The sequence below is a fragment of the Colletes latitarsis genome, chromosome 12, assembly GCF_051014445.1.
Source record: "Colletes latitarsis isolate SP2378_abdomen chromosome 12, iyColLati1, whole genome shotgun sequence".
NCBI lineage: Eukaryota > Metazoa > Arthropoda > Insecta > Hymenoptera > Colletidae > Colletes > Colletes latitarsis.
Window position 1 is genome coordinate 22,836,709 of NC_135145.1, and position 14,950 is coordinate 22,851,658.

A 14,950-nucleotide genomic window follows, 5' to 3' on the forward strand; every position below is an offset into this window, starting at 1 on the left:
TGCTAAGTAGAAAGCGAAATTACGATTGATTTTTCAAATACCGCTTGAATTTTATTAATTCCTCGTAATTGGATAATAACCCACGTTGGCTGTTGCACCAATCTGTTCTAAAGATATTTCTTATAACAACGCGCGAGCTTGAATACAGAAAAAGTAATTGTGGTAAACGATTCCGCAGCGAAATTTCAACACAATACGCGTGACACGATCGTAAATGTCTGTGGTACGGATTCCACTTAATTAAGAAAATATAACGATTGGTTGACTCCGAGACGTCTAACCTGACAAAGTAGCCAAAAACGAAATGGCCAATCGCGCGCGTCTCGTGTGACTTCGCTTGTTGTGTTATTTTAACGTAAATATATTTCTTCGAGTATGTTTGTGAATCCCGATTTGACATTAAAAACAAAAAGGTGCTTTACAATTTAGCGGGTCTTCGACAAGGAATCACCGACATTTCACATTTTAGTGAAGAAATAGTTATTAATAATTAGTGACAAGGTGTATATTTGTATATAAGTGCAATGAATCGCGAAGGTAAATTGAATTTAAAAAATTTGTTTAATTTGATTAAAACAAGACGAGAAAATTATGAAAACAGTGATATTTGAATATACGTATAAATATGTATGCATATAGAAATTTAAGTTCTGTTAACGTTAATTGTAATATTTATGTAATACACTTGAAAATGTTGGTATTTTGGACTATTTTATGACTTTAATGCAATGGTATTTCATTTTTAGAAGAAAGAAGTGAATCGGAAGAAGAACACGAAAAGTCTAGAAGTCCATCTGCAGATTCCCAAAGATCCGCCAGAAGTAGATCTAAATCACACTCCCCTAGTCGTTCTCCTAGGTTTAAAAATCGTATTTATTTAAATAATTAAATAATATTATTTGTAATATAACATAATCTTTAAAATGTTTTCTTTTAGATCCAATCAATCTTCACCTGTACAGCCAAGGTCACCAGCTTCGGTACGATCCAATGCTACTTCTAGAAAATCATATTCTAGATCGCCATCCCAGAATCGATCGATATCACCTTCATCCGATAAAAATCAAAGGCTGTCTAGATCCAGATCAAAGTCTGCAGATAGAAAAAGTGCTTCAAAATCGCCTTCTAAATCTCCATCTCCGGAACGAAATGGGAAAATTGTACAAAGTGCATCGCAATCACCGCATTCGATACGTTCAGCAAAATCGCCGTCGAGATCAAGAAGCTCTTCGTTGGAAGAATCCAGAAGAAGTTCTAATCCAGCGTCTCGACAAAATTCGCGCTCTAGATCTAGATCTACGTCGGCTAAACGAAGTAATTCGCCATCCAAGTGCTCTTCCCCGAAAGTAAATTCTCCGTTGGGTTCCAGGTCTCCTTCGCCATCTGTACATTTTAAATCACGTTCTCGGTCAAACACTCGTTCTCCTTCTGGTTCCCCAAAAGTGGCTGCTAGATCTCGTTCCCGGTCAAACTCTCGTTCTCCTTCTGGTTCCCCAAAAGCGTCTGTTAGATCTCGTTCTCGATCAGGTTCACGAAGATCGCGATCTCTGTCAGGAAGTCCACGCCCAAAATCACATAGTAGATCTAGATCTCCTTTAGATGACAAAAAAATATTACATTCGCCATCTCCATCTTGTATTAAGACTTCTCGATCCCGTTCGAGATCAAAATCCCAATCGATAGATGGATCGAGGAAAGGTTCGCCCAATTCCCGAAAAAATTCCCGTTCGAAATCACCTACGAACTCTCTGGATGGAAACCATAAATCGAGATCCCGATCTAGATCAGGCTCAGGGTCAAGAAAACAGTCGCCTGCAACATCTCGAAAGGGATCTATATCCAGATCACCTTCCGCGGAACTTCAAGTTTCATCGCGTTCTAAATCAAGGACACCATTGGGTTCGAGACAAGGATCGCGATCTAGATCACGCTCAAAGTCTGTTTCGAGACATGGATCGCGATCTAGATCACACTCAAAGTCTGTTTCGAGGCATGGATCACGGTCTAGATCACGCTCGAAATCTGGTTCAAGAAAATCGGTTTCGAGGCAAGGATCGCGATCTAGATCGCGCTCAAAATCTGGCTCCGTAAAGTCAATTTCAAGACAAGGATCGCGATCCAGATCACGTTCGAAATCTGGCTCCAGAAAATCGAGATCGTTGTCGGGATCACGGAAAGGATCGCAGTCTCCCAATTCAAGAAAAAGTTCTCGATCAAGGTCTAGCTCGAGATCGTCTAAATCCAGATCTGGATCTCGTTCCAGCTCGAAAGCGTCGCGTTCTAGATCACGTTCAGGATCTCGATCGAAGTCAAGGTCGAGATCGAAGTCGCGCTCAAAATCGAGATCACGATCAAGATCTCATTCGGGTTCCCGATCAAAGTCAAAGTCGCGTTCTAAATCACGGTCACGATCAAGATCAAGATCGGGCTCGGTCGCTGCATCTAGACATTCCTCCAGATCAAAGTCCCGATCGAAATCAAGGTCTCGTTCGGCATCGAAATCAAGAAGATCTAGAAGTCGCAGCGAGGATTCTGAAGCTGCTATAAAAAAAAGAAACCGAGTTCTGTCTGATTCCGAAGAGGAAGATAATGGAGTTAAAGCAACGAAAAAATCAAAACACGGATTATCTGATTCGGAAAATGAAGGTAATGATGATGCAGTAGAAGAAAAGAAGGACGAGGATGAACAGGATGAAGAAGGAGAGAATAAACAGCTTGGAGATGATGCACCTACTGAACGACAAGAGAACGAAGATTCCGATGACGGAATTATCGCAGATGGCGGACTGTAAGTCGATTAAATTTCGTGTTTAAAAAATTATATGATAAATCTTACGTTTAGGGGAGGCAGTTGCGATAACCTTGACCTTTACCTTAACATATGTTGCCAAGGCCACCCCTCTGAACGACCCTCAGAAGGTTTTAGCCGTCGCTCGTTTTTTATTAAGAAATTATTAATAAAAATGTATTATTAGTATTACACTAGAATCTGCGTATACGTATACTCAATGTGACCTTGACGTTCACACATTTTATGAAGGTCACACTCTTGAGCATCCCCCAAAAAATTATAGCTACCTCTCGCGCCTCCCCTAACGTAAGGTTTACCGATTATATGTAATGAAAATGTTTCATTATGTAAGATAGTTAAGATTTAATTGTAATGCTAATGCATATTGTCTTTAATGTACGCCTATCAGGAATAACAGATATCTGTAAGTAACGCTATGTACGAAGAAAGTGAAAGTTGTAGTGAAATATTAGTAATAGATGGAAAATCTTTATGCATTAAAGTTTATGAGAATTAAGGATAGCAATAAATTCCAGAAATGATGCTTTGTCGGACTTCGACCGTATGTTGGTCCGTAAGAAAGAAGAACAATCACGAAGACGTAAAAGGAAAGATATTGATATAATTAACGATAACGACGATATTATAGCGCAACTTTTATCCGATATGAGAACAGCATCAGACGAGGACAGAAAATTAAATCAACAAAACAAACCCGCGACTAACAAAATAGCTATGTTACCGAAAGTATTATCCCAACTTAAAAAACACGATCTACAATTGGCTTTTTTGGAGCATAATGTATTGGCAGTTTTAACAGACTGGTTAGCCCCGATGCCCGATCGATCTTTACCTTCGTTAAAAATTAGAGACAGTCTGTTAAAGCTCTTGTGGGAAGTAAGTTTCAAAATATAAGTTTTACGATTAGATAACATCGAGTAATGTAATCTACGTTTCCAGTTTCCAAGAATTGATCAGGGATCGTTGAAACAGTCTGGCATTGGTAAAGCTGTAATGTATCTTTACAAACATCCTAGAGAAACCAAAGAGAACAAAGAACGTGCAGGTAAATTGATCAACGAATGGGCACGTCCTATATTTAATTTGTCGGCTGATTTTAAAGCGTTATCGAAAGAGGAACGAATGCAAAGAGACTTAGAACAAACACCTCAAAAGAGAAGAAAAACCGAAGACGGTAGTTCTTCTCAAAAGTCACAAGACATTAATAAAGCTTTAAAAGGAGACGCTAAGTATGAAATTCTTAAACTTTTAAAGATTAATTAACCTTATCTAGACATTATTGAATTTATTTTACTTAGGCCATTGAGACCCGGAGACCCTGGATGGGTTGGAAGAGCTAGAGTTCCTAAACCATCCAATAAAGACTACGTCGTACGACCAGATTGGAAATCTGACATTGACATTAGTAGGGTAAATATAATTCACGTATAAGTATTGTCGTAGTAAGAGTTCGTATCCCTTAAATGTATCCTATATGTTAACAGAGTACTAAGAAACAAATGAACAGATTTGAGAGGCACATGAAGAATTATATAGATAATAAAAGAATAAAAGCAACTAGAAGAGCTGTAGATATATCCATCGAAGGGCGCAAGATGTCTTTATAATAAAACCATTTTTTGACCCATACATAAAAAGTATTGTATAATATTTACAAGCACTGTGTAACTATATACAAAAATCAATAATTTCCCTGTATTAAATTATACAAGTTAAAATTGTAACTATAATTGTGCTCAATAAAAGTTCGATAAAACTTGTTATGTACATTTATTATTATATAATTAGTAAAATAATGTTTTTTGCGGTATTAAAATAAATATCATTATCTCTGTTTATTTTCAAATTACAAAAGTATTTTAATATTGTTACTAGAAATATATTGAATATTTATGTATTATATAAAATCGAATACTAAGTAAGTTAATCGCTAATTAAATTCTTATAAAAGAAAGTTTTATGTAAACGAAGTCTTTCGAAAATTAAATGGCTTCATTTCCGGCTTACGCGAATGCAGCGTGATCTTTTTCCGGTTTATCGTGATATTGTACAGACGGCACAATGAAGGCTAAGGGTGAAGTAAGTAAATATACAAAAATATAATAAAAGTATGATAAATTTATTAGTTAAAAAAAATGTTTTGCAATTACGTTACCTTGTACATCGTGGAAGTTCATCTAAAACGATTGAAATGAAGTTTAATCGTATGTTAACATCGACCTAACCTACAATGGCATGTTTGCCGTCACATGTTCAAACTGTTTTGAATTTAATACGTTAATTCAATACGTCAAATTTATAATACAACTCGTTAGAATTTGAACTTATATTAAAAAAGTTGCTTACAATGAAAAATGAATGTTTTTATTTTATAGCTAAAGGAGTTCGAAGTGATCGGACGTAAGTTGCCGACCGAAAAAGAAAAGACGACGCCTTTGTACAAAATGAGAATATTTGCACCCGATGCTATTGTCGCAAAGTCAAGATTTTGGTATTTCTTACGTCAGCTCAAAAAATTCAAGAAGTCCACCGGAGAGATCGTATCTCTTAAACAGGTAATCATCAATGAAACTAAATATTGCAAATTCGTCGGATATTTTTAATGTGATATATTACTTGCTAGATTTCAGAGAGTACTCCGACAAAAATAAAAAATTTTGGAATTTGGTTGAGATACGACTCAAGGTCCGGAACTCATAATATGTACAGAGAATACAGAGACCTTTCTGTCAGTGGTGCCGTAACACAGTGTTACAGAGACATGGGAGCTCGTCATCGTGCTCGCGCCCATTCTATTCAAATAATTAAAGTCGAAGTTGTAAAGGCAGAAAATTGTCGAAGACCTCAGGTCAAACAATTCCACGATGCCAAAATCAGGTTCCCCTTACCAAAACGTATTCATCATAAGAATCGTATGCCACTCTTTAGCGTTCGAAAACCACGTACCTATTTCCTTTAAATACTTTCTGACTAGTGTTTTGAATATTAACACTAAATATACATTATTCTAAAGGAAATAAAAAGACATTTGTTCTAATATGATACCTTCATCGTTATTCTCCTTATCTTAATAACTTACTTTTTACATTTAAAATATCTGCAATAACTAAAACTTTATCAGTTGCATTAAAGATTCATATAGAAAAAAGTGAATCATTTATTTTAATTGAAACATAATTTTAAAATTGCATATGTATTTATAAGTATGATCACTAATCGTTTTATATATATATACGTATGTGTATGTGTATCATATGTGTCACGTATTATGATTCATAAAACTGGGTGGATTGCAATCTGGTGCCACTTAGAATCAGTCAGAAACTTGAATTTAAGCGTAGTACATAAGTCAAACCTCTTTTATAGATTTGAATTAGATAAAACTTCTAATTTTATTGAAATAGTCTACGTTGAATAAAATAGGACGTTAGAATATATCTTACAATTGTCAAAATTCAGTGTGATAGGTTATGTGATAAGTTAGTTTGTTAACTGTCTCCAAAAAAGTGTACATAATGGACGATTCAATTACGAATTTGTTGTCCAATTTAAACAATAATTTCATACTTTAAATTATGCAAGCAAAAGATGAAAAACAATTTTACAGATAGCAATATTACTTTTATTTTCGTAATATAAAATGGGGCAGTTTCACGATAATATGACGAGTAATCGTGAAGAGTTCGACGAGAAAAGTGAAAATGGATTAATTCTTGCCGACAAGTATTTACCTCAGGAATTATTGGCGGAAATTTTCTGCTATCTTGATAACAAGTCTTTATTGAATTGCCAACTAGTGTGTGTACGTTGGAAAATTTTGATTCAAAGTTACGTATGGCGTAAAAAAGCAAACATTTTGCTTGGCCGATTGTTTTTACTAGATGAAGATGTGCATTGGCATGTATCTTATTTAATATGTAAGAAGAAACCTTTCGAAAAAAACTTGATAAAAAATCATTCTGGAGAACATGGGATACAAAAGTATTGGAAGATTCTTAGCCAAGGAGGTGATCAGTGGGCAGTTGAAAATCCTCCACAAGGAGTTCCAGCTTTACCAAGCGAGGAACCTCTGTTCGGTGGAAAGCAAGTTTGCTTCAGTACTTCCTATCACCATTGCTCCAAAATGCAAACGATCGATCTAGTAGCTGCAGGACTCTCAGAATATGTTTTAGATACTTTACAGCCTTCGATAGTGGTAATTTAAAACTTACATTTTTGAAAGGTTTCGTTTAATGCAATTTTTATGTAAGAAGCACTTCTCAAATAATAACTTATGTTTATATAGGTAAGCGAATGGTACAGTTGTCGATGGGATTGTCCAGCCGTTTATGAGTGTGCTATCAAATTGTTTGATAACCATAACGAAGTGATAGATTCCTTTAAGTTTCGTGATATTATCGAAGGAGAAAAACAAAATAAATGGCACAAAGTACGTTTTTATGTATTCTTATGGAAATGATTATAAAATTTAAAAAAGTACTGTATCATAGAATTAATCGAGCTGAATTTTAAATAGGTATCACACGAGTTTACAAATTACGGGCCTGGACTTAGAAAAATCTTATTTTATCATGGAGGCTCAGATCGGTTATTTTGGGCTGGACATTATGGGAGTAAAATGGCAGGTGCGTGTGTTTATATAAAAATTCCTACTACAAAACATTCTGAGAACGAGGAAAGTACATTGGATATAGATTAATACATGTTTTTAAAATAAGAAAAGTAGTTAAACTAAATTTCTTTAAAAACTCGTCGAAAATATGAACAACATTTATACGATATTCAAATTTTTAATAGATTTCAAATTCTATCCGAACATTTAATGCTAAGATGATATTTATGAGTATATATAAACATACATTCTATTGAAATTACGAGCTACGCTAAATATTTGTTAATTTGTAAATAAAAGTTATAATATAAATTACAAGCATGAGTGAGGTATGATAGTTAAGTAATAATTTTTGTATGAGTTTATATATGTGATATATGAATGTTTCATAGTTGTAAAAATAACATTTAATGACATATATTTATATATATATATATACATATAAATATATATATATATATATATTTCTAAAAAGGCTTTAAAAAACGCGAGATATGATTGAAGAATGAATAAAGAAAAGAGTATTTAATTAAGTAAAACTTAATTTTAATATGTATTACAAATTAAAATACAGTATGTTATTTTTTTAAATTTTTGTTCGATGTTTTAATAAATTCTCTAACAAGTAAAATATAAAATATTAAAAAAGATATTTAAAAAATGGCTGGAAGTTCAATTTAAACTCATGTTAAAGAGTGCAATGAATGTAACTTGAATGCTACTTCGATTAAATTTTGCGGTGCAGAATCTTGATAACACACATATAACTCCTTTGGATGAGGAGTTGTATATAGTCGTCCAACAACCCAGTATGTAACATTTTCCCATTCAAATAATACACCGTGTTCTTTAACAGCAATTAAACTCTTATTAATTACAGTTTTGTCCATATCTGAATTCAACATTTTTTTAAACCTTACTGTATTATGCAACAGTCTGTGTATAATGTGAACACATTTATTAAAATTAACCAAAATTTTACGATCCTTCGCTGAATTTTCTAATGGCTTTGAAGATAAAAAAATCCCTTCGACCATATCTAAATGCACATAGTGATACAAAAAATTTTTATTGCCTGTGGTCAATATTTTTGGTGTTAAATATTCGGCTTGATTTAATAGATTTTCCCGTATATTAGATATATCCATATTTAATATTCGACAGTCATTCTATAACAATTTATTTTATACAAATATATATTTATATAAACTGAACAATGTACAAAACGCGGAATGAAATAAATATTTTAACGAATAAATGATATATGCTGTTTACCTTGTACATATCGATATCAGAATCACTGTCATCGGAATACCTCGATCCACTAGCAATTTTTTCTCTCGTTGCTCGTCTTCCTAATATAGGCATCGTTTCGTCGCTTATTTCGCTAACTCCACCTGTTCCTTGGCTCAATGAATCTTCCGATGTATGCAAAGAATACACTGTAGAAAATTTAATTGCATTATTATTTATAATAGAATAAAATATAAGTTAATAATGTTATTTACCAGATCCTAAGACTGTCAGACTTTCTTCCGTATTACGTTTCTTTAAAATAGAAGGTATCTCTTGAGATCTTCTACTAGTAGTTGTAGCATGGGATGATTTGGTAAGCGAACTTTGTACATCGTTTGATTTTATAAGACCCAAAAAGTTTTCTGTGATACTGGATGATGGTTTTAGAGATACATGATCTTCGTAAGGTATTACTTCCGGTCTCGTATTAGAAGCGATCCATTTAGCTGCTAGTGTCGTTACTCCTATTTTCTGTATATGTTTCAAAGTTTCTTGAGCTTCTTCCACGTAAAATATATCCGGACCCGTAGTTTCGCTACACCTATGGTGTAGCGAGTTAATTAATAATTATTTTAAGAATATAATTTAAAGGAAGAAATAAGACCATTACTTTGTAGTACATCCACCAGATTCTAGGAGGACTGCTAATAGATCATATCCGTATCCAACAATAAGTAGAAACCATTTTCCATTAGGAACCAATGGCTGAGTACTTCTACTGTTTTCCGTATTTCCACGATTATATAAAGAAGGATAAACTTTTTTCCAAATGACAAGACTCTTTACAGGTTCGTTAGTTATCAAATTAAAAAGGCAATTTTGTTGTAGATAAGAATTTACTTCAATTAAATCGTCATGGGTTAAGTGAGATCCAAGAAGATAATGTTTGTGATAAATGCAACTACCTAAGATTGTATATAATCTTTGGCAGTCCATAGGATCTTCATTCTAAAAGAATTACATTGTTTTATATTATTTAGCGTTCTCCTTAATTTACTGTACATACCCAATCTCTATAATCCATGGCTTCCATTTCACTTAGAGCAGCATCGATTTGAATTTGTGCATCCCTTGATAATTCCAAAGAGTTTGCAACTGAAAAAGTGCTCCTAAATTTGTAACTTTCCATACTTTCTATATCATTGTTAATTTCCATAGAACGGTTAGTTAATCCCGCATTATTCACGTAACTTTTTATATCCAGTAATTGCTGAATAATTAAGATAAAAAAATGATCTAAAGCAGAATGATTTTCCTGAGGTGTGAAACATTTTGTTAATGATTGGTATGTGAATTTTAAAGTTCTAACTATATCAGCTGTTAAATTAACTGCTTCTTCTAGACTACAACTGAAAATATCGAAGATAATATAAATATATACGTATCATTAATTGTTTATCGTTACTTTTTTACATAAATATTATATAATTGTTACCATTTTTTTGGTAATGCTATTAAAAGTAATTCCTCGTCGTGAGAAGTATACACAATATGAATTTCCTCTTCTGCTATCTGTATAGTAGTACTATAAAAGTTGTACTATAAAACGCGATTGAGCATATATTATAAAAATTATATCAACAATTGGTACAAATATTCAATAATACCTAGTAGGCTGTAAACCTGCTATTCCAGGTAATAAGTGATTAAGAGTTATAAAAGCTCCTCTTGCTGTACACAAAATAGAATGTGTATTTTTACTTTCTGATCGAGGAAGTGTATAAAGAACACCTTGTAATTCCGGTCCCATTTCTGAAAGTTCCGTCGTTCGTAGATATAGCACGCCAAGTGGATAATTTAATAACGACTGCATTAGATCTTTGCTTTCTTCTTTATTCATTAATCTCTGTACTAACAAAGATTGCTAATAACGAAAGAAATAAATTATTTTCATTTGTAAAATTTCTTAATTATACACCAATTACGTAAAATCATATTTACTTTAGGAGAATTTAACGTAGGCAATTTTGCTGTAACATCTATACCTGCAACTCTTTGTAATTCTAATGTTACCTGGGTGGAAAATGAAAATTAACTATAATAAACTATTTTATAACTTTACAACACTGCAAATTTAATTCTTACATTCGTTGAAACAGTTATTTCAGATAATATCTGATCCAAATTTTGATATGTGACTTCGTTTGAATTTATACTTCGCAACCAATCTCCAATTTTAATGTTTTTATTTTTCATTGCCTCTCCGTCTGGAATAAATCCAGCAATCATAATTCGTGTTTTGTCTGAAAATACTCCCGCGGTAATTCCAAAATATGCTTCGCACAACGTAGCTCTCCTTCCCAATTTATGTCTTCTGTCTGGATCAACCCAGAGCGTAACTTCTCGAATTTCACCTGCCTAAAATGTTCACATACTTTTATGCGAAGTATGTTTTATTACTAGAAGCATTTACAGAATAACTATAAAATCATTTACTTGAAAATCCCTAAATGTCACTTCTTTTGTTGCACTCCCTTCTTTTCCTGAATTGATTGTATTGTTCGATACGGTATTAGGATTACTTTTTTTATTTCTTGTGCTCCAACGTTTACTCTCTTTGCGCCTTATGAGTCGCATGAGCTTTCCAGCTCTTGTACTACGACGTCTAGTCAGTTCTGGTTGAGAATTATGTTGCGTTTCATTAAAAGAACATTGATCGTCGGTTATGCTTTCAGCTACAGATTCTATATAAAACAGTTCTCCGGTAGGACTGATTTCGGATTCCCATTCTGCCGTAGAACTGTGATAATGTAAAATATTGAAAATTACACAAAATATTAAAAATTTTAAATATTCCAAGTACCTATCTGTATCTGAATAATATGATCCAGTACTTGATCCGCTGTCACTTGCCCACCAATCATGCTCATTATCATCTTTTGTATTGTCTACATTGCAAATTTGATCATTGTATTTACATTGTAATTTTAATAATACATTTTTGGAGCTAGCTTCATCCATGTTTTTTTAGAGTAATTATGAAAGCTTGTATAATACTGTATTATTCGAGAATTTACTTTAGATCGTTACTTAAATATTTATCTTCAATCTTCCATAAAAAGGTTGGGTCAAGAAAATGTTACCTGAAGACTTGAATATACAAATTGGAAAGGGTGGGGGCTTGAAATACCTTTCACCTTGATATAGTACAAGGAACTTGAGTATAGTAGCACACAATAGACTTAAAATACAGGTGGGATAAAGTTGGTAAAGAATTACTCTTTTTATTGAAATTATAATATATTTAGAAAATATTTTTATGACGATACAATAAAAATGAATTAAAATTTAAATATCTCACAGTTTATTTCGTTTGCGCATACAATCACTTTTATAAAAATAGAAATCAAACTACATGTACGAGTTGTCGTGAAAATAACTCAATACTACCAGGTACCAAGTGTTTTGAATTCATTTTGAATACGTTGATAAAGGACGAATCGATAGAGTATTATATTACGAACCTTTATCGCTTAAAATGTAGATCACTATATCTTGCATTTATTAAGTAAATGCAAAAGTCTATTTCGTCTATTAATATAAACACATTATCGGATCGATTGCTTAAGTCTAGAAGGAACAGATTTTATTTCGCTTGGCTCTTTCTTTTTATGCGGATCAGGCTGGAAACATTTCCATAGTCTTAAAGTTTCATCGGCTCCTGCGCTAAGTATCGTAGTTCCGTCCGGAGACATTGCTAAATGCAGAACGCGACTAGAATGACCCGTAAGTTCGGCAACCTTTGTCATTGTTGGGTACTTCCAAATTGTTAATTGATTTTGCGCATATCCATGACCAGATACAATTTCTTTATAAGTCGTCGACCAAAGTAAAGAACACACTTGTGACTTGGTATCTATCGTGTTTAAGCAGGCTCCTGTATGGACATTTGTTAAGAAAAAAATATTTAAATTTGATTTATATATTTTCTTTTATTTATAAACAATTTTTGTTTACCTGTATTGCAATTCCAAAATCGGATTGTTCTATCGGCAGTACCACCGCCGCTCGCGAGAACATTGGTTTGCCACGGGCACCATGCAAGAGCTTTAACAGCAGCTTGATGCTGATTTAACGAATAAATTGGTTGAATATGTGTATGATTCTGCCCAGAAATCGACGGCCATATTTGAAGCATATTATCATTACCGCCGCTTGCTAAATATTTCCCGTCAGGCGACCATTTTAAACCACATACTTCTTGAGCGTGTGCATTTATCGAAGATATCAAATGATCCCTTTGTCTAACATCGTGGTGCACTATTTGCCCAGCTCTCAAAGTAAAAATAAAATCAACGTAATGAAATTCTTTCGGCGATACATGTCAATCAGTTAGCTGTAATTGACGAGTATACTCGTCAAAATAGTGACCGTTGGCTATTTAAATAATATTTTGAGGCTAGGTCGGAATAAAACAAATAAAAAATATGAATAATTTGAGATGAACTCATGCGTCCCCGTATGCACGAGTATACTCGTCATCACTCGATTTTCGCGTCACATATAGGTGCGCGCTTTCAAAAGGGGGCGCCGCAGCTAACTGGTTAAATTTATATTTATTATATGTTTGTACCTGCATCCACTTGTTAAAATATGTGAATTCCAAGAAAGAGATCCCACTCTGGCCGCGTGACCATTCATTACACGTACTCTTTTCGTTTGACAACAATCCCACAATTCTGTGTTTCCCGTCGTGGTACCTACAGCTAAATATGGACCTTCTTGAATCCATGCGACAGAGCAAACATAGTCATTGCCCTCTACTTCGAATAATTGTTCTATAGTTCCTGACGCGGCATTCCATAAATAAACACTAGCGCCTAATGCTACGGCTAAAATATTACTCTCTGACCAATCGATTAGGTTTAGATCTGAAACAAGTACAGATTGTCCTTAATGTTCAGTAAGATTAGCTAGGCATTCGTAGTTTAAATGTTAAAACTTCTTACAATAGTCATCGATAATTTCCGGAGCGTCCAATATTCTGTCGGGAGTTTGCGGTATATATCTTGTACTGGCTTTCACGCTCGCTGGTGTTTTACTTTGACTGTACATAACTCTCAATGGATTCAGGTAACCTTCCGGAGGGGCCGGTGCTTTGTTTTGATAAGATAAAACTCTTATGTTCTTAATATCACCGCCATATAAATTCTCTCCCATAAGACGCTGCATTTCTTTCTTAGAAGGACTCAGATTGTCCATTTTTTCCTCATCTTTGTCTGCATTTGCTTGTTGCTGAATCTAAACATTATGATAATTCTGTATTTAATATCCTGGTGTATCGAGGCAATATCCCAGATACTATGAAATATATACCTTGTAATAACCAAGATCAAAATTAGTTGTTGATCTTGAAGGAATGAACCTATCGCCACCACTGGGTGTTTTAGCAGGCGTAGACGAGGCACGACCTAAAATTATTTCTATTTAGAAATGGATTATCCTAAATGACATTACAAATTATGAAATTAGTATCATACTTGGTGATTTCCTGGAACCCTTAGAAGGTGTTTTTTTAGTTCGAGTGTCATTCTTTTTGGTTGGTGTTTTTCCTGTAGTTGTATTTACGCACGATCCATTTGCAATTTTTCGTGACGAATTGAGACTAAGATTAACACTGTACAAACAAACAAATATAACGTTCAACAATATTTTGATAAAAATAAAGCAATAAAATAATTAAATAATACCTGGAATTCGATGATTCCAAACATTTCTTCTGCCAGCGTGGAAGTGGTCCTTTAATAGCTTCGTCCATGCGAGTCAAACTATTTATTTCTTTCATATATTTCAGATGAGACATTATCGAAATGTGTAATTTAAAGATAAACAATAATAATCTCAGTCAAAGAATATAAGGGTCTAGTGATGCTAAAACCAAAAAAAAACTTTTAATGAGAAAATTTGATAATGTTATCGCATTTCAAGCAATTAAATTGACTTACTTTTATTCCGATTCGGTTAAATGAAAAATTTAATTTTAGAAAATAAGATAGAACGTCGAAGTACTTAATTATGTAAAAATATTATAATTTTTCACTCAGAAATATCAAATTCTTTGTTCATAAAATTTAACTTGCTTGGAACGAACGGAATACTCGACATTTAAAAAGTCCGTTAAAATTTAAAGGTCTTTGTACGTTAGTTTCCCTATAGGGGTCGTCGTATGAATACAGGCGCATTTTCAAATTCAACGCACATACAACATTAAGAAAGAACGTAAATTATAT

At 33.6% G+C, this 14,950-nt stretch overlaps 5 protein-coding genes across 7 annotated transcripts; 3 read left to right on the forward strand and 2 right to left on the reverse strand.

Annotated features, from left to right (window-relative positions):
- The first annotated feature begins 116 nt into the window (after positions 1-116).
- LOC143349045 (uncharacterized) lies at positions 117-4,572 on the forward strand. Of its 2 annotated transcripts, XM_076779910.1 has the most exons (8): positions 117-537; positions 747-858; positions 938-2,788; positions 3,201-3,215; positions 3,328-3,688; positions 3,752-4,041; positions 4,111-4,222; positions 4,297-4,572. In XM_076779910.1, exons 1-8 carry the CDS (start codon positions 525-527, stop codon positions 4,417-4,419), a joined length of 2,877 nt encoding a protein of 958 aa, XP_076636025.1. In that variant the 5' UTR covers positions 117-524; the 3' UTR covers positions 4,420-4,572. The 2 variants fall into 2 exon arrangements, with proteins under 2 accessions (XP_076636025.1, XP_076636026.1); XM_076779911.1 differs by lacking the exon at positions 3,201-3,215 and having other exon boundaries at positions 122-537.
- Positions 4,573-4,763: 191 nt separating this feature from the next.
- Positions 4,764-5,849, forward strand: Rpl18a (ribosomal protein L18A). The gene is made up of 3 exons (XM_076779722.1): positions 4,764-4,891; positions 5,188-5,367; positions 5,436-5,849. Exons 1-3 carry the CDS (start codon positions 4,874-4,876, stop codon positions 5,769-5,771), a joined length of 534 nt encoding a protein of 177 aa, XP_076635837.1. The 5' UTR covers positions 4,764-4,873; the 3' UTR covers positions 5,772-5,849.
- A 129-nt stretch (positions 5,850-5,978) lies between these two features.
- Positions 5,979-8,674, forward strand: LOC143348944 (F-box only protein 44). Of its 2 annotated transcripts, XM_076779721.1 has the most exons (4): positions 5,979-6,291; positions 6,420-7,007; positions 7,098-7,241; positions 7,329-8,674. In XM_076779721.1, the coding sequence occupies exons 2-4, from the start codon at positions 6,453-6,455 to the stop codon at positions 7,509-7,511; spliced, it is 882 nt and encodes a 293-aa protein (XP_076635836.1). In that variant the 5' UTR covers positions 5,979-6,291; positions 6,420-6,452; the 3' UTR covers positions 7,512-8,674. The 2 variants fall into 2 exon arrangements, with proteins under 2 accessions (XP_076635836.1, XP_076635835.1); XM_076779720.1 differs by having other exon boundaries at positions 5,982-7,007.
- On the reverse strand, positions 8,108-11,596 carry In (inturned planar cell polarity protein). Its single transcript, XM_076779364.1, has 11 exons — positions 11,524-11,596; positions 11,157-11,449; positions 10,806-11,078; positions 10,662-10,733; positions 10,328-10,584; positions 10,156-10,245; positions 9,727-10,069; positions 9,331-9,668; positions 8,933-9,261; positions 8,700-8,866; positions 8,108-8,593 (listed from the first exon to the last, which is right to left on the reverse strand). The coding sequence occupies exons 1-11, from the start codon at positions 11,594-11,596 to the stop codon at positions 8,108-8,110; spliced, it is 2,721 nt and encodes a 906-aa protein (XP_076635479.1).
- Positions 11,597-11,956: 360 nt separating this feature from the next.
- Fzy (cell division cycle 20 protein fzy) lies at positions 11,957-14,771 on the reverse strand. Its single transcript, XM_076779417.1, has 8 exons — positions 14,666-14,771; positions 14,411-14,591; positions 14,201-14,337; positions 14,037-14,131; positions 13,670-13,961; positions 13,294-13,591; positions 12,678-12,994; positions 11,957-12,597 (listed from the first exon to the last, which is right to left on the reverse strand). Exons 2-8 carry the CDS (start codon positions 14,521-14,523, stop codon positions 12,269-12,271), a joined length of 1,581 nt encoding a protein of 526 aa, XP_076635532.1. The 5' UTR covers positions 14,524-14,591; positions 14,666-14,771; the 3' UTR covers positions 11,957-12,268.
- Between the last annotated feature and the right edge of the window lie 179 nt (positions 14,772-14,950).

Bases quoted from the DNA above. Each gene is read 5' to 3' on its own strand.
- LOC143349045 (XM_076779910.1), top strand. The intron at 859-937 runs GTTTAAAAATCG...GTTTTCTTTTAG, and splicing joins TCCCCTAGTCGTTCTCCTAG to ATCCAATCAATCTTCACCTG. The intron at 4,042-4,110 runs GTATGAAATTCT...TATTTTACTTAG, and splicing joins GCTTTAAAAGGAGACGCTAA to GCCATTGAGACCCGGAGACC.
- Rpl18a (XM_076779722.1), top strand. The intron at 5,368-5,435 runs GTAATCATCAAT...ATTACTTGCTAG, and splicing joins AGATCGTATCTCTTAAACAG to ATTTCAGAGAGTACTCCGAC.
- LOC143348944 (XM_076779721.1), top strand. From the start codon at position 6,453: ATGGGGCAGTTTCACGATAATATGACGAGTAATCGTGAAGAGTTCGAC. The intron at 7,008-7,097 runs GTAATTTAAAAC...ATGTTTATATAG, and splicing joins CTTTACAGCCTTCGATAGTG to GTAAGCGAATGGTACAGTTG. The intron at 7,242-7,328 runs GTACGTTTTTAT...AATTTTAAATAG, and splicing joins AACAAAATAAATGGCACAAA to GTATCACACGAGTTTACAAA.
- In (XM_076779364.1), bottom strand. From the start codon at position 11,596: ATGATAATGAGCATGATTGGTGGGCAAGTGACAGCGGATCAAGTACTG. The intron at 10,070-10,155 runs GTAACAATTATA...CGATATTTTCAG, and splicing joins ATAGCATTACCAAAAAAATG to TTGTAGTCTAGAAGAAGCAG. The intron at 8,867-8,932 runs GTAAATAACATT...AATTTTCTACAG, and splicing joins TCTGACAGTCTTAGGATCTG to TGTATTCTTTGCATACATCG.
- Fzy (XM_076779417.1), bottom strand. From the start codon at position 14,523: ATGTCTCATCTGAAATATATGAAAGAAATAAATAGTTTGACTCGCATG. The intron at 13,592-13,669 runs GTAAGAAGTTTT...TACTTGTTTCAG, and splicing joins GGAAATTATCGATGACTATT to ATCTAAACCTAATCGATTGG. The intron at 12,995-13,293 runs GTACAAACATAT...TTTTACTTTGAG, and splicing joins ATTTTAACAAGTGGATGCAG to AGCTGGGCAAATAGTGCACC.